Consider the following 18,440-nt stretch of genomic DNA (forward strand, 5'->3'; position numbering starts at 1 on the left):
AAAATTACAAAATTATGCTAATATCTGCGATATTTGTGGACAACTCATATAAATATATATATATATGATTGTATACATACACCCAGATTTCACACTAAGATATTCTAGTATTCAATTATAGTACTCTAGTACTAGAATATCTTACTTGGTTTAGTTGAACAAAACACTGATATACTCCAAGGAATTGAAGAAAGAGCAACAGCTCTGAGTTGCTCTTTTTATGTCCATCTGCTGCCACCTAGCGGTAGTGCATTTAATTGTTCTCGTTGAACATTGACTTGACTTGGCATGACGCATCAACCATCTGTTTTATAAATGATTTTAATAATACAACTTATTCCCTTTTTGTTCAGTTTTAAAACATTCTTTTTTACACCTTAGAGTGCCCCTCAAAAAGGTTTTAGCCAAATTAGCTGTGTAAAAGGACGACGTGGCGAAATATCTCAAACTAGCAAATGTCGTTGATTCTGGACTAAAACCGTTTACTTTCTGTAGGTGTTTTCTGAAAGTAATGCAGCTAAGACCCATCGAGATAAGAAAATGCAGTGTAATGCCCACTGAAATATTTCTATTCTAATCGGAAGACGGAAGACTTATGGAGTATGACAAAGCATTCTGCTGTAAGTGGTCCAGGCAGCCAGGAATAATTAAACCACCAGAGTACTATCCAGGATCAGGGACACACACACGTGCACACACACACTTACAGAGCTATAAGAGAGCTATTGAAGCCCTTAAATAGACAACCCTTGTTTGTAGAGGAAGAAAGAAGAATTGGAGGCAGATAGAAACTCCAAAGCAGCAGATCTGGGCTTTTATCATTTTCTACGCCATCTATTGGGGAAACGTGGGGATCGCAGGGAAAAGGCAGAAGTATAATAATTCTTATAATGTATAATGATATAATGATAAAATAAATGATACAATTTGGAACATTTTGGCGGGCCGCATTAAAAAGCAGAACGGGCCGCATCCGGCCCCCGAGCCTTAGTTTGCCCATGTCTGGTTTAGTCGTAGTATGCTTATAATTTTTTTATTTTATTTAGAAGCATTTGGTCCCATGTACAGATTCAAACATCCCGTTCTCAATGTCAGTAATGTCTTTTTAACTGTATCTCCCAGGGTGCCAAACGTACTTTGGAGACAATTTGGTTGTGGTAATAAAAGTATCCAACAGATGGCAGCATACGACGGGAAAGGAAGTTCGAGACCATGCACGTTTTAGACTGTTGGAGGGAAATGTCTGGCATGATTTTGAGATCAAAATCAAACTTTTTTTTTTTTTTTTTGAACATAGAGACAATTTCTACAATAAAAATAAAAAGCATTTACAAACACGTTAAAAAGATATTTACTGAATCTGACGTTTGAAAGTTGAACAACCTCATGAGGGCATAGAAAGGGCCTTGTACTTGTGTGTTAAAAAAGAGATAGATAGATGGATGGATAGGTGGATAGACGTTCCGGAAATAAATACACATTTAAATACAATGTTTAAACTAAACAATTCACCAGGGAAATTGCTGATCCTGTGCTGTGTTTGTTTCCTTTCCGGTTGGATTTTTGCTTCAAATCTGGACATCTGTTCCTGTGCTGAGGACATTGGCCTGCTGACGTGGTGAGTAACATTATGGTGAGTAACATTAACGGGATTCTAGAACACTTTTGTCCTCAGGCCATCACAAAATACATATGGCCTGTTGGTTCAATTGCACATTTCTTGTTTACTGTAAACCCATAGTGCAATTTCGCACATAATAAACAGCAAATATGAGATTTTTCCTTTAGACCAGATGTGTCAAACTCAAGGCCCCGGGGGCCAAATGTGGCACGCCAAGACATTTTGTATGTCCCGCGCCGCAACGTAATGTTGACACTTTGGAGTTTAAACCACAAGTGCGTGAAAAACAGTGTTGATCAGGACAAATTGACCATGCGAACGTGAGTGTGAATGGTTGTTTGTAGTTGATGTCACATATCGGCCGACCGATATTATCGGCCGATATTATCCCAATTATGTAATTATCAGTAAGAATCATTATCGGTTCTTCCCGGTAATGCAATACCTGGGTTTCACCCAGATGATGTGACCTCGAAACAGTTTTGAAGCGAAAGTGAAAGTATTTTTACGAACGGCTGCTTAGATCGTTATCGGTTGATACTGGAATCGGAAATTAAGTGTTTGGACAATATCGGCATGTCAGCTATCGGAAGATAATATCGGACATCCCTAGTTGTTTGTCTCCATATGTGGCTCTGAGATTGACCGGGGAACTGTTCAGGGTGTCCCCCGCCCTCGTCCGTCGGCAGCTGCAATTGGCCCTAGCGCCCCGCAAAGGATTAAGCAGTGGATAATAAATGAATGAATGAATGAATGTTCAATTCTGTACACAGCCTAAACACACTCATGGACTTTTACTTTATCCTATCTCTTGACCGGAGATAATTTTACTGACAGTGGTTCGTTTGAACATTATTGGAGACGACAGAAAGAGCGGAGCTCTTGCTCAATCCGGAGCTGGATTGTCGTGCGCTCCCTCTCGGTTCCCTTCCTCAAAGACTCCTCAACGCAGTCTCTTCACCTTAGATGACAGCGTGGCTCAGCACCTGCTCCTCACACTTCACATAACAGGGGGGGGGGTGATGGGGGAAGGAGTGTGCGCGCGTGGGTGCGTGTGAAGATGTAGATGACTGTACGCTGTGGTGATGCCGGCGGTGTACTGAACACGCTAATCTGCGGACAAAAGCTCTCAAAATGGCTTAGATATGCAGATTAAACTCACGATGATGGAGAATTTATAAAAAGCCACGCAGTGTCTGGGTGCGCTAAAAAAAACGGCCGGGTCTGTTAGCTCTCTTCTCTTCTCAACTATGGGCAAAGCACCATCTATTGTGATTAACCTTTTAAAATAAAGTGCGCGGTGACTGGAATAAAAGCTTGTGCAATTGGTCTGCAAAACAAACAAACAAACAAACAAACAAACAAAAAAATCTGCAGTTTATATTCATTTTTGTGGTGAATTTAAGAAATAAGAACAATGCATGGCCTCTCCGTTTTTTTCCTTATCTTGAAACAAAATGCTCAGTAATTATAAAATTAATATAAAATAGAGCTAGCAAGGAGAGCGTTTAGCGCCAACATATGTAGGGATAAAGTGGTGTTAATGGCAAGTTAAACAAAAGCATTTTCACGTTGCGCAAAATGATGCAAAAATCATCGAGAAGTGAATGGACCGGCTTAGACCAGTAATCGGTGCGTTTACGTTTATTTCCTTCTCAATCATATATTTACAGTAAGAATAAGGAAAACATACCTTACAACAGTGTTTCCCAAACTTTTTTTTTTTCTGGGGACCCATATTTTAAAAGTCACAAACCATCGCGACCCAAGTCAGTAGAACACTTGGGAAACATGATGCAAGACGACCCCAAAAAAAAAAATCTCTTGTGACCCACCAGAGGGTTGCGACCCAGTCTTTGGTAAACAATGCCTTACAATGACAGATTTATTGTTGACAGATGCGATAACCATACCAGTTCCGCTTGATACAACTAAAAAGACTGCATTTGAATTTAAATTTGTACCAATTAAAAAAAGAATTATCTAGCGACTTCAGAACGTGGATTTAAACCAGGTTTTTTCCCGAGATACCGTCCGTTGTAGTGTTATGCTAAACTACGACTGTCCTGCGTATAATGACAATATTCCGTTCTATTGTATAGGACACCTCAGTGCTCAGTTACCTCTTTTAATCAACACTGTTTTTATACTTATCTCTTTTAATCAACACTGTTTTTATACTTACAATGAAATACTCCAATGTAAATATTTGATTGCAGAATCCCCCTTTATAAGCTCAAATATGTATTTAGTGTGGGAGTTGGACGCTGTTATGTAACAAAAAGAGCAGATTCTTTCCACAATCTTTTTTAATCCTGTCATAAAAATGACGCGTTTGTTGCATGAAGACCGAGATAAGGCATTTTATTGTATCAGGTACCACAGATTTGGAAACAGTAGATGAAAATTGAGGCAAGTGATTTTTTTTTTTTTTTTTTTTTAACAGCACAGGGATGCTTGGTTACCGACAGTCGTGCTTGCCATGAGCAGCAGCATCCAGGGCTGTGATTGGAACAGGATGTTCCCTATCCTGCTCCCATTGGTCGCTCCCACAAATACACTTGCCATATAACATAAAAAGCTCCACCCTACCGAACAAAGAAGGGGGTGGAGTAAAAATATTTTAACCCTCTGTCTGATCTTACAGGCTGAAAGTGTCACTGTGTCTGGTTAGCTTTTTACAAAATATTATTTTTGGAGGATGATCATTTCCTTCCCGGTGATAATTGATGATAGTTTTGTATAGAGTTTGCAAGTTTTTTTTTCCCGTCGTGCGTAGGTTTTTTTTTCGCGGTTTTTGGTTTCCTTCACTGTGTAAAAAAACCTACAGATACGGAATAGGTTAACTTTAAATTGACCAGACATGGGATACGTTGTTATCTGTCACTATATGTGGCCCTGCAATTGACTGTCAAACTGTCCTGATGACAGGAAATATTAAAATGGCTCGTTTAAGTGATTTAAAATAAAAACAAACAAACTTCATTTTAAAGTCGAAATGTCAAAATGGTCTTTCCTGTTTAAAATTGAATTGTACTGTAAGCTGATTCATGATAGTTGTTATAAACATCGTCGCTAAGTGTCATGCTAAGGGTTTTTTTTTAAACCTCCTACTGCCGCATCACGTAATACAGCGACCCCACTAAGCGTTGCTAAATGCCTGTCAGATCACGCGGAGGGGCATAGAGAGCTCCTGTGGCGCCTACAACTAAACACATTTTCAATATTCGCTGGCTGATATCGCTCTTCAATAAAAGCGTTCGCGGATAGCGGAGAAGACCGTTGAGCGGAGCGTCTGATATATTTATTTGTCGTTTTACCTGGATGGTGTGAGAGCAGCAGGTGAGTGAGTCACATGTGAGCTTTCCACTCACCGTAATGTTGACACTTTCTTATTCAGCGCCATTTGCACACAGGTGCACCTTCCGCCCCTATTTGTTTTTATTGTCATCATCAGGCCTTACTGGCAAGCGTCGTCGTCATTATCTCCTTCAGACGCTATCATCACCTGACGTTATCATCATAGGTGATAACATTACAGTGGGACAATTACTGGCGGGAAATCAATGTTGAGGTGTTTTCGTGAGTCAATGATGTGATATGCTGTAATGATGCCTAGCACACCAAATAGGCCTCTTTTGTACACAGCTTTATTGTATGTGTAAAGTCACGTTGTCGTACTTGTAGTAGAATAAGCGCAGTGGAACGTCACATACATTTCGCTTCATAAAATGACCATTAATGCCCCGCTGTCTTCGTGGCCACAGCTGTGCGGTCACCAGCTTTAAGCAGCAGGCGTTAGTGTGCGCGTGCGCACGTCTGTCTCCTTCTGTGTGAATATACGCATGTACATAAAACCGTAAAAAATGTAAACGTTTTAAGTGCGTTTTTCTGGCACAAATAATGTTGAAAAGGCACTCGTTAACTAACGCAAAAGTTGCTTTAAAATTATATATTTTCTTTTTAATTTATTTATTCAACTTTACATAAACAGGACAGGGCCTTCCGGTTTTAAAACTGCTCTGTACGGACAAAACAAAAATTCGTAAAAATGTAAACATTTTAAATGTATTTTCTACCACAAATAATGTTAAAAAAACATTTTCAAGTATGTATATATATATATATATATAATAAAAAAACATTTTCAAGTATGTATACATATATATTTTATGTATTTGTTCAACTTTAAGGTTTTAAAACAGCTCTGTATGGGCGAAACAAAAAAACGAACTAATTTTAAGCTTGTGCATGTAAACTGGTGCCCCCACAGTTTAGACAATATTGTAAAATAAAAAAAAAAAAACTGTATTGACCCCATATTTGGGTCAGGTGCCCCGACAGTTTAGACAATATTGTAAAATTACAAAAAAAACAAAAAACTGTATTGACCCCATATTTGGGAAGTTCTTTTGTTAACAGCTGATATGCTGAAAGGGTTGTACAACGTGGGACAAAACCAGACAATAACAAAAAAAAAAAACCACAAGTGGGAGTGAGTAAAAGGTTAACGAGGAAGCAAGAGGAAGGAAGACAAAGATAAATGTCCTCTCCTACAAGCAGACTGTATCAGACACATGCGCACACACACACGAGGGTGGTGAATTATGTGTCATTTTTAATTAGACGCAGCTCCAACAGCTGTCATCTGTTAAAAGCCCATTTGCTGGTGGTGACAATGGATGTTACGTGTTCGGTGTTCCGTGTCCCATGAGGTGAGAGTGTGAAAAAGAGAGCTGATACGAGACAGCAAAACATGGAATTCTAGATAGGGACTTGGATAAAGTGAAGGGGCAAGCTAACCCAGAGTACACTTTAAGCTAAATATTTGAGAGGTATCTTTGTTAAAATGCTCATGAATATATTTATTTAGCATTTGATGCCCATCCATCCATTTTCTTATCCGTTACCGGGTCGCGGGGGCAGCAGTCACCACCCAAATCACACTGCACCGTACCAAACCTGCCAAACCTTCCTGCGGGTCGTGAGTCCACTGGAAGGTAACATTAACATAATTACCTATAAATAACAACAAGTCCATGTTTCCCACCATTTGTTTACCAGCAAATAAGTACAAGTATATTAGGAAACATTCAACACATATCTAATGAAATATAATTTGAAAAAACACCACCAACATGGAGTTTTTTCACTTTCAAAATTCATTCATTCAAGTGGGTCAGAATGAAAAACGAGCACTTGGAATTGGTTTAAACCTCCTAGCGGACCACTTATGAACCCCCTAGCGGACCAGTTTTGGCCCGCATGCCGTATGTTTGACTTTTTTTTTTTTTAACATATATCCAAAAATGTCAAGGTTCAATGAGTAGGGAATTGCGACATCAAGACGTAAACAACAAAGCTCACCTAACTCTTGCTGCCCCAGTGTCCAGAAGAAAAAATGGTTGCCTTTAGTTACATCTTTTATATGTTTTAGAGGCAGCTATCAGTGTATTTTCCTCAGCAATTGAGTTTCTAAAATATTTGGAAGCTTATCCCATTTCGTCCCAAATTTTTGCCACATCCCTTGTAACTCTTTCTCAACAAGAATTGTAAGAATCGATTGGGGTAAGAAGACAACTGGGCGATCGACGAAAACATCTAGAAATTCGGATGAGTTATATCCATTGTACGCAAGTATGCAAACAAATTACGTTTCAAAAGTTGCATTTGTGGATGATGGTGATCCGCTGTGGCGATCTGGTCGGTGGTGAAGTTTTACACGTTCATTTGAGTTTTAATTATATTTTCAGGATAAGGTTTGACCTTATCAGCATGTGTCGTGACTCTGAAAAGCTTTTGGTTGTCTTTAGCTGTAAAATAGTATTTATTTAATTCCTACATTTCATTTAAGTTTTGGTGCTTTGGTGCCGTGAAACCGATTCCAAATGCTTGTTTTTATAAAGACCAAGTTAAACGGTGCAGAGTCCTAACATTGATTCTTCCATCACTGTTGCTTATCTTGGCTTTTACATTTTGATCCCTTGGGTGCAGTAAGTAGCGTGACCTTTAACTACCCCCTTACAGAAACGACAACAACAACAAAAATCAACTTTGTACATTTGTTTATTGTAAATTTTAAAAAATTGAGTCCTTTTGTCATGCAGTTGGTCTCATGCAGTTTGAAATGAGTTTTTCAAAAATATTTTCTTCCACTGATTTTGGAGCAACTAACAAAAACTGCATGTTAGCGTAGCAGCTGTGTGTGCATGTGTGTGATTGACATCCAGCTTCCCCAGGCCTGTACAGAAGCTTTTAATCCCACACTGAGTACGATTAAAATTAAAGCCGATTTCATTTTCAACTCACTCTCAGCACTTTGACAACATGTGTCCACGCAGACATGAAAGTACAAATGTGCCTCAGTCTTTTTTAGATCTTTTTTTTTTTATTGCTTATCACATTGTTTTTCTAGCAAATATGATAGCCAGTTTTTATTCTTTTAACCACCATGTGGTGGCAAACATTAAGACAGGCAGCTAAGGTATATCTAACATAAACAATACATTTACGTAAGTGTTACTTCAATCAAAGTAAGGAGAATTCGTCAGTGTAGAAAGAATTGTGCCTCTACCCCAGGGATCTCAAACTCCTGGCCTGCGGGGCACTTTCGGCTCGCCACCAGATGTCAGTATAATATAATCTTACCCCCTGCTTTTAGTTTTTGGCTCTTCGATTAGACGTCCGGGGCAACATGAGCCTGCAGCTCTTTTGAGTTTGGGACCCCCTGCAAAGAGCTACAAGCATTCTAGCATTTTCCTGCTGACAAATCAAACCACGAGATTGTTCTTAAACTCAAGCACTTAAGAAGGAAAGGGTGCAAGCAGTGTTGCTGTGACACCGGCAATTGCAGCTTTTTTTCTGTAGTATAGAAGGTGTCATTAGAAAGGGTGTAATCAAAAAAACTTGAGAATGATAGGAAGTCTGTAAGGAACTCCGTGTCAGTTTCGATATCAGTGATTTTTTTTTTTTTTTTACGGGTGCAGTTCAAACCACCTAAAAAGTGTGACCACAATCTTGGCAACCAGAATGTGAGCAGAAGTTGATCTTCAGAGGTGTTTGTATGAATTATGCATGTCCATGTGTCACTTGATGAAAAAGTAAGCACTCTGAGGGGCCTCTTCCAGTTGGTTTTGAGGTGGCCACCTCTGGTCTTTTGGCAACTTTGATGGTCAGCAGGACTCCCATGGGCTCTGCCACTGTTTCCACGACTTCTTCTATTAGAATTGACTGGAACCAAGCCCTCAGATTGGGTTTCATGGAGAGGTGACTTTTCACTGACACAAACTGTACTAATATCAGATAAGCATTTTGTGAAGTTAGCACAGTTTAGTGATTGTTAGCGATTTCTTCACTTTGTTAAATTAGGTATCAGTTTAACATTAAATTTCATTACATAATATTATGGACAACAAAAGAACCTACAAAAAAAAAAACAAAAACAAAAAAAAAAAAGGCCAAATAATGGTCTTCTAAGCAGAATCATCAACATAGAAGTTGACTTTAAGATTACAGTCCTATTTTCCAGTGTGTCAGTGGGGTATTATTACATATTAATTTCATATATATTGTTTTTTGTATTTGTGAAGAATGCACTTTGAACTTGTGTAATGCACTATATCACTTGTTATTTATTGGAATGCACTTTGAACTTGTATAATGCACTATATCACTTGTTATTTATTTATTTTATTTTTTATGTTTTTGTTTCAAAGTCTTGCCGATATTTCGTTCATTTGAAGAGTCACAGTTGTTTTTGGTTTTGTTTATGGTGTTGAATGATATATCTTCAGTACACTTTGGCTTACTAGTTTTTCATATATTATCGGTATCGGAAGCAGGAAGTTGTTGGTGTCGACTGGTGTCGAAAAAAAGATCAATATTTGCACTAGAGCTAGAGGGTATTACTGGGAGATCATGAGTAAGTGAAACAAGAAAAAAATAAAATATAAATGAAATTCTATAGAGAGTTATAGTGACCATTTACTGTAAATATATATATATATATATATATATATATATATACATACATAGATACATATATATATAGAGAAGCTCTGAGAGCGAATGTTTTCTTAATTATTATTATTTTATATGATCAATATAGTTGTTTATATCTACATTTCTGATGTTTAGTTGGGGGGGGGGTTTCATTTAATTTTTTGTTATTTTTAATAGGGAAAATGTAATCTCGACACAAGGTAGGTGGATCGATTGGTAGTAGCTCCTACGCTGAAGAACTGTGGACACCCCTGCATTAGTGCATTGTAACAGAGCATTTTGGGACACTCACCATCATTACGAAGTACTTTTGACAGCTCCTCAAAAAAACCCAAACTCAGCCCTCTACATCTCCACGGCCATTAAATATTTATTCTAACATCCAGTCGCATTGGTCTCATCGATCACATTCTATATTTAAATGTACTGTAGCTAGCCTTGGTAAAACGGAGCTGATCTTCTTAAATAAGGTGCAGTATTTAACATTTCAAGCTTACGATATTATACATACCTTTGCTGGAAATAAAAAAAAACAAAACATGTGGATGACATGTATTTTAATGGATCGAGAGGGAAAATTGGACAGCTCGTGTTCGCTAGTGATGACAGATGGCCTCTTGTTTTTCTTGTAAACACACAGACACTTTGTTAATTACAACATCTGTGCTTCAGTCCCCGCGCTTCATGTCGAAGAGTTAGCTCTCGCAGCCCAAACATTGTCCTGATTTCTCTTCGTTTTTTTTTTGTATTAAAAAAGAAATCTATTTATATCCAAGCACTGGAAGGAGGAGTGAATATGACTCACGGTGCTCTCTGTGGTTGTTAGACCAGAAATGGTCTAAATCTTTATTTAAACTGTGTTAATTGAGATCATGATTTTTTTTGGGGGGGAATTTTTATATAACACTGTCTCTTTTTTTTTTTCCTCCAAAGATTTGAGCTCTGACGAATGAAATAGAGAGATTTTGCGTTCCATGTATTTCAGACTGCGTCTGTGCAGTAATCCGCAGGGCTAGCAGTTTTACAGTCACATATACATATGTGACTAATATACATATTTATTTTTTGTCATTTAAGAATGATGATGATTTTTTTTTCTTAATTTATCAGGATGAAAATGTTTGTATTTATGTTTGAGTATTTATTTGTTATAAGCAGGGGTTGTCACACGCATTGCCACCAGGGGGCCACATCAGCCATGCAGTTCTCCTTAAAGCACCAGTTGTTACTGTGAGACTGTATAGATGTAACTACTCCATAACATAGTAATACATGTTTCTGCAATTGATTATTATTTTATGCAATTTACAAATATTGTTAATTGCTGTGTAATAAAAAAATATTAACGTAACAACAGTTTTAGAAACATTAAATTAGCCTCCAGTTACGATTAAAACATTCACGACATTTCGTGTTCGATTGTCTATATCTGAGGTTGTCTTCAGTTACGGCAGAATTCTTATCATCCCCGCTCTCGCATTTACTCTATTAATGTTGTCGTCATAAAACATTGCGTCACATAATCCCCTCTCTTTGACTGGCTAAATCCTACAGGTCTAATCTACTGTATAAGAATCAGAAGCGTCCAGTGGCATGCTTGGAGATCGTAACAATCGGTGGACGTTTGACATAGAGGTTTTATGTTAAACCCTGTTTAGATCCTATTCTTTTACTTCGAGAGAGAATGCATTTGTTGATATTATAGCTAACTCTTCAAAAGATGGAGGAGAGTAGTGCTGTTTTATATATAAACATTTTCAGTCTCTGAATTGTATCAAGTCGAGTGCAGTGGAAGAAAAAATGTAATGCATGTCATGTAAAAACTTGCAAAAACCTTAACGCTAGCAAAAACGGCTTCAACCGTTGCCCTGCTCCAGTGATATTTCAGCAGCCCAAGCGAAAAGCGGCTTATTGTTCATACCCTGCTCCCTTGCTTTTCCATTAATCTCTCGCTCTGACATAGTTGCCGTTGCCACGGCAACAACATGCCTAGCTGTTGTGGTGAGTTCAGGTTCCAGCTGATGTATCTTGCGTAGCCGCCTACCTTTCCTGCTGCGATGTAGTGACTTGCGTGCTACACATTTTAGGCCTCAGGCAGATTTCTTTTTCTTTTTTTTCTTCTTTTTTTTTTACCTCAGTCACCTCACAGTTAGGCACGTTAACCAGAAGCAACAGTTGACCAGGGCAAACAGACAATGTGGCGCGCTTCTGACCAGAGCTTTGAGAATCACGGCGTGTCAAATTAGTTTTAATGATTCACTTCGCACCAAGTCTGTGTGAAACAGTGGTATTGAACCCTGTGTCTATGGAAACACCAGGGAGAGCTGACGTTGTATTGATCTTAGGGCCACTCAAAGATGTAAATATGCTTACAATACAGCAGTACTTCTCAAACAGTGGGGCGGGCCCCTCCTCGACCCCCCTGAGGTGTCGGAGGACGGGGTAGTTGGGCTGGACAGAAGTGTGTTGCTGCTGCAACGCTTGAACGATAAACATGCCTCCAGTCACTAGGTGGCAGCAACTCATACAGTGGTTTGTACAAATACGAATATACATATTTTCAGGTTCACAATAGTATTTTAATTCGGGCGGGGCATGAAAAACAATTCTGTCCCATTCCGTCGTGGTCGTCGTAAGTACCGTCGTTGCTAAGTACCTTGACCCAAAAATGTATCATTTTAATATAATTGAATGCTAAGTGAACGTGGTCAGGGAAGATAGAAGATTGAAGACCTCCGTCGAGTCCTGTACGTGAAACTGAATTATCGTGTTGTACAGTACTTGGGCATAACTCGATCCCGTTTTCTTCCTCCTTAGCTGTTGTCATGACGACAGACGAGGCGGACAGTTGCCAGAAGAAACCGGGGCAGCAGGAAACTGGCAAGGACGCCAGGTTGCCCTCACCAGAGGAAGAGCATCTGCGGCCCCACAATCGCAACTCCGCCAGCCGTGGGCTCTCCCGCCTTTTCTCGTCCCTTCTGAAGAGGCGTTCCCAGTGTGAGAGCGAGGGGGGAGAGAAGGACGACAAGCAGGGAGGGGAGGAGGAGGCTAAGGCTCCCATTGCAGACCCCGAACCTGAACTGAGGGCAGAGGGAGACGTTGCCTTGGATCAGCACTCAGTAAGCAGTACTGAGACTCAGGTCAGCCTGTTCGCTCTGTATCTGTGGGCAAAAACGGATTTGATTCTTTATTCAAATTACTCTCACTATATTTAAAGTTAAATACTTTCGATTGTACTACAATATTTTTGATATGTATCAGACCTGGAGGAGAGTGTGCTAAGCTGAAACTTCTGTTCACAGTTCAGCACTTCTTTGTGAGAGGTCGACTCATCATTGTGTCAAAAGTAAGAGGGGGAGAGAGAGAGAGAGAGAGAGAGAAACACAGCGTATTATTTGTCAAACCAACTAGGGCTAACAGTTTTGGCAGTAAGAGACAGAAATGCCTGCAGAGCGGTGCACTTCAGGCCAAGAACCTGCAGGACGAGTGTGTCCATTTTTTTCTGTTTGTGGCTAAACACACATGCATGGAAGTTTTTGTTGCCATATTACCGGGAGAAAGGTACGTTAAGCAAGTCTGTGCGTAAGTGTTTGCATGAGTCACACACAGTGTCACACGTTGCCGGCTGCCCTGAGGGCCTACTTTGATAAAAGGCTGCATGAGATATGCAAACAATGCGCATTATAAGCACAAAATTTCCAAAATTAGGGATGTCCAATAATACCGGCCAACTGATATTATCGGCCGATATTAGCTTAATTGTGTAATATCGGTAAGATCGTTGTCGGCTTGTCCTCCGATAACGAGAATCCGATAACACAATGCCTGTGTTTTGCCAAATTAGCTGGAATCGCAAAGGGGTCCTGAGGTTTCAAACGTCGGTATCGGTTGATATCGGATTCGGAAATTAAGTGTTTGGACAATATCGGTAATTGGATATCGGCAAAAAGTTAATATCGGACATCCCTATATATCGGTAAGAATTGTTAACAATTTTTCCTGCGATAGTGAAAACCAGATAACGCATTGCCTGGGTTTCGCCCAGATGATGTGACCTAAAAATAGTTTTCAAGTGAAAGTGAATTATCGTATCTTGGCTGCATATGATGGTAATCGGTTGATACTAGAATCGGAAAATAAGTGTTTGGACAATATCAGCATATCGGATATTGGCAAAATGCTAACATCGGACATCCCTAATAAAAACACAGTTGCGTTCGCCTTAAAAGCTGCTAACCAACAAAGCATTACTAGCCTCAAAGTTACAGCCGAATAATTATTGATTTGATGTCATGGCACAATACAAATATATAAATGCAGCTGCAGCGATACACAAGTGACGTACTGATTCTCCATGGGTTTAAATCAAAGGGAGTCAATCATTTATGACTGTCCTGAGTTTGAAAAAACACTGCAGACTTCCTCTCAAAATAGCAAATGCCTGAGCAGGCGTTTATTTATTTTTGCAGGTCTCCTGCTGTTTCTCAGAACAAAAGCACACAAAGCACTGTCACTTCCAAAAACAACTTGGCTGTACTTTGAACGAAGTAACAAAAACCAAAAAAATCTGTGATGCGCATCCTGCGTTTGAATGAGCGCTAATGAAAAAAAAAAAAAAACACAACTTGAATGATCTGTGGGTTTTATATGGTAACACCCCCATCATAGCCTCGCCACCTATAATGGGACCTGAAGAAAGCCGCTACCTGGGATCTGACTATGAACAGAAGTGAGCTGTTCTAGCATGGACCTGATCCCGGATCATTCCGGCCTCTGAATGATCTGCGTGAATGATCTGTATGTGCGTCAACTGTGGTTCACGGCAGACGGTGGATGCTGCATTAAGCTTTTGCAAGATCCCCCATTAAAGCTTATGCGAGATTTCTCTGTGTTTTCAACCGATGTTTGAAAAACATACACACACACACAGACACCGCATATTGACTGACAGTGTCCCTTGTCAGGCCGTACAGGTAGAGAGAAAAGAAGCCGAGGAGGAGGAGGAGGAGGAAGGCGTGAACGACAAAGAGAAGGACAAGGAGCAAGAAGAGGAGGCTGCCGTAGAGAAAGAGCTGGAGAAGGAAAAGGAGAAAGAGGGGGAGGAGGAGGAGGAGGAGGAGAAGGAGAAGGAGAAGGCCAAGGAGGAGAAGGAGTCTGTCAAAGAAGCAGACGATAAAGAGGAAAAAGAGGAAAAGGCCACGGAGGAGGAGACCAAGGCTCCCAAGGCTCCGCGGAGACCCAGGACCATGCAGATCAAAGTGACCCTGCTGGACGACACTCTGTACGAGTGTGAGCTCAATGTAAGTTCCGAAAACAAATGCACCAAAATAATAGAGTTTCATAACTTTTTTTGGTGCACAGACTACACTCCCTTTTCATACTGCATAACACTAATCCTTTTGCAGCCTTCCTGGATTATTCCTTGAATTTAAGCGTATAAATTCCCAAACCCCTCAAAGCCGTCACAATGGTGGGGACAACTCCACAGACCCTCTCTCCTGGCTGATCAGATCCAGGATATGGTCCTATTGTATAGTAAGCATATACAGTGGCGACAGCTGTGGCGTGACTTTCGTCGAACTACAGTGCCCCTCCGTAATGAAGTCACGAAATGATTAATGTGACAGGTCAGGTCAATATTTTAAGAAGAACACTGGCCTCCTTAGCAGACTCTAGCCTAGATACAGAAATATCTAGGCCTATGCTGTGAGGCAGAGATCATACTGTACAAGTCTCCATATCATAGAATAGAAGCGTCAAGCCATACATTCCCTACAAAGGAGCTACCAGTCTGATGCTTGGCACAGTGTATACAGTATCGTAATTTTCCGCACTATTAGTCGCTCCAGAGTATGAGTCGCACCAGCCAAAAAATGCATGATGAAGAAGAAAAAAATATATGAAAGTGGCTCTGGAGTTCAAGTTGCACCAGTGCCCTCTAGTGGCTGCCTTTGTGAAAATAGCAAACATGTACATTTCCAGTTCAACAGGAGTAGCAGATACTGGTACACAAGCCTAGAGTGCCCTCTAGCGGCTCTCAGTGTGAAAATAACAAACATGAAAATATATGTTTTAATATATAAGTCTCGCCTGAGTACAAGTTGCAAAACCAGCCAAAAGATTAAAAAAAATGCAACCTATATTCTGGAAAATACGATACATATATTCTACGGCAAAATTGTCAAAATGAATGTGTTATTTACATTATTGGATTTTTTTTTTACTTGATTATTTGATGACTTGAATTAAACTTTAAAAGTAATTTGTACACATGGGCAGAACACATTCGCTTATTGTTGCTCTAACACACGCACTATTAGTCGCTCCAGAGTACAAGTCGCACCAGGCAAAAAATGCATAATGAAGAAGAAAAAAATATATGAAAGTGGCTCTGGAGTTCAAGTTGCACCAGTGCCCTCTAGTGGCTGCCTTTGTGAAAATAGCAAACATGTACATTTCCAGTTCAACAGGAGTAGCAGATACTGGTACACAAGCCTGGAGGGCCCTCTAGCGGCTCTCAGTGTGAAAATAACAAACATGAAAATATATGTTTTAATATATAAGTCTCGCCTGAGTACAAGTTGCAAAACCAGCCAAAAGATTAAAAAAAATGCAACCTATATTCTGGAAAATACGATACATATATTCTACGGCAAAATTGTCAAAATGAATGTGTTATTTACATTATTGGATTTTTTTTTTACTTGATTATTTGATGACTTGAATTAAACTTTAAAAGTAATTTGTACACATGGGCAGAACACATTCGCTTATTGTTGCTCTAATACACGCCTTGTTATTTGAACACCCCTGCTGGAACTTAAAATACCATCTCAGCACCCCAGCATGTGCGTTTAGAGGCTTCAGCACGAGGTCACACTTGGGAGTCAGACCAGCCTCCCTGAGCGCAGGACATTAAGCAAGCCTTCAGCTGACAAGCTGACTGAGCCAAATGTCGAATGGATTGACCGAAATTGTACGACAAGGACTTCACGGAAGTTTTCTTTTTGCAAATCTTTTCTGAACATTTTTCTAATTGCATTTCAGTAAAAAAAATGTTTTTTTTCATCATAAGGAATGTCGATTAATCATGATTAATCGTAATGGATATGATCGTGATTAGTCGTGATTACACTAAAAACTGTATTCACTTCATCAAAGTAATTTTGACCATATGCTTTAACCACTTTGTAATGAACAGGAATGGATTTGCTGGACAACAAAATACTTTCCCTTAGTGTTAAACAACTATTTATTCGTTTTCTGGTTACACGCTCGAACCCGGGACCTTCTGATTGTGAGGCATGGAATTTAATTTTAAATGTTTTTTTCCCACTGACCACATCTGTTACTGAATCATTGTACACACCTAGAACGTCAGAAGTATACAACACACAGTGTTGTTACTATGCTAATATTAGCGACGTCTTTGTACATATCAGAAACATGCCACAGGCCAGGAGCTGTTCATGAAGGTGTGTGACCATCTCAACCTGTTGGAGAAAGACTACTACGGCCTGGCCATCTGGCAGACACCTACGATGAAGGTGAGCTTGTTTGTGACTCTTCACTGTTCAAGGCTAGTTTTCATACATTTTTATGAATTTAACTCAACTGCAAGTTCTCTGTGTGTGGATTTTCGGAAAACAGATGAATGAACATATAATATCAATCTGAAACGAAAAAAAACGCATGCAACCTAATTAGATGTCAAGCGGGCCGGACCAGAACAATCATATAATGATTACCTATGAATAAGAAAGAGTGAGTTATTTTTTTCCCCTTGTTGTCATGCAAAAAAAATTACATTCGATAAATCTTCATAAAAATGAAACATAATTTTACAAAGCATTTTCTCAACATGAAGGTTGTGTTTGTGTGTGTGTTATTTTATTTTCAAAATCCATCAAGGGGGCCAGATTGAAACCTAAAGTGGGCCGGTTTTGGCCCGCGGGCCACATGTTTGACACCCCTGTCTTTAAACTCCTTGACCATTAACAATTATATATATATTTTTTTTTTCCCCAAAAAAAACTCCTCGACCATTAACAATTTTTTTTTTTTTTTTTTTTTTCCAAAATCATTAGCTCTAGTTTAACTGAACGTTAGGTTTACTTCGTGTCCCCTTTCATCTCTCATTTCCAAACAGACATGGTTGGACCAGACCAAAGAAATCTTCAGGCAGGTGCAAGGTGAGCCCTCAACAGCTTCTCTTATTATTTTGATCCATGTAAAGGATTTTGCTAGAAATAATGTGTGTTTTTTTTTTTTCTTGAAGGTGCCAACTATAACTTCACCTTCAATGTGAAGTTTTATCCTCCGGATCCAGCCCAGCTGTCTGAGGACATTACGAGGTATCTGGATTAAAATACCTTAGCAAGTTTGGTCACAGATACATTGTTTTTACCATAGCTGCTATAAACATTAAATTTAAACCTGTCTGGACCTGTCTTTGTCCGTCAAAGGTACTACCTGTGTCTCCAGCTAAGGAAGGACATCCTGCAGGGATTTCTGCCCTGCTCCTTTGTTACTCTGGCCCTGTTGGGTTCCTTTGCTTTGCAGTCAGAGTTGGGCGAGTACGACCCAGAGGTACATGGCACTCATTATGCCAAGGACTTGAAGATGGCCCAGGGTCAGACCAAGGAGCTGGAGGATAAAATGATGGAGCTCCACCAAACGTACAGGTGAGAACGTAGACAAAATCAAAGATGAGGATCTTGCAATAGGATGATATGAAATACACACTTAACACATTAAACACTTAACGCAGCGTTGTTGTTTTAAAGCTGACTTTTTTTAAATATACCTTTTCCTGTTT

At 39.6% G+C, this 18,440-nt stretch overlaps 1 protein-coding gene across 14 annotated transcripts in view; it reads left to right on the forward strand.

Annotated features, from left to right (window-relative positions):
* Positions 1–480: 480 nt before the first annotated feature.
* Positions 481–18,440, forward strand: part of epb41a (erythrocyte membrane protein band 4.1a) — a 49,818-nt gene continuing 31,858 nt past the window's right edge. For 8 of the 14 annotated variants that reach the window (XM_008331842.3, XM_008331844.3, XM_008331850.3 and 5 more), the window contains exons 1-7: positions 4,812–4,963; positions 12,440–12,762; positions 14,587–14,922; positions 17,065–17,169; positions 17,772–17,814; positions 17,901–17,976; positions 18,088–18,306. In XM_008331842.3, the coding sequence (XP_008330064.1) occupies positions 12,448–12,762; positions 14,587–14,922; positions 17,065–17,169; positions 17,772–17,814; positions 17,901–17,976; positions 18,088–18,306 (1,094 nt within the window). In that variant the 5' untranslated portion in view covers positions 4,812–4,963; positions 12,440–12,447. Of the gene's footprint in view, positions 1,634–4,809; positions 4,964–12,439; positions 12,763–14,586; positions 14,923–17,064; positions 17,170–17,771; positions 17,815–17,900; positions 17,977–18,087; positions 18,307–18,440 lie in introns of those variants that run through there. The other 6 variants (XM_008331854.3, XM_025065363.1, XM_008331843.3 and 3 more) reach the window with 5 other exon arrangements.

Source organism: Cynoglossus semilaevis, chromosome 18 (genome assembly GCF_000523025.1).
Source record: "Cynoglossus semilaevis isolate Cse_v1.0 chromosome 18, Cse_v1.0, whole genome shotgun sequence".
Classification (NCBI taxonomy): Eukaryota; Metazoa; Chordata; class Actinopteri; order Pleuronectiformes; family Cynoglossidae; genus Cynoglossus; species Cynoglossus semilaevis.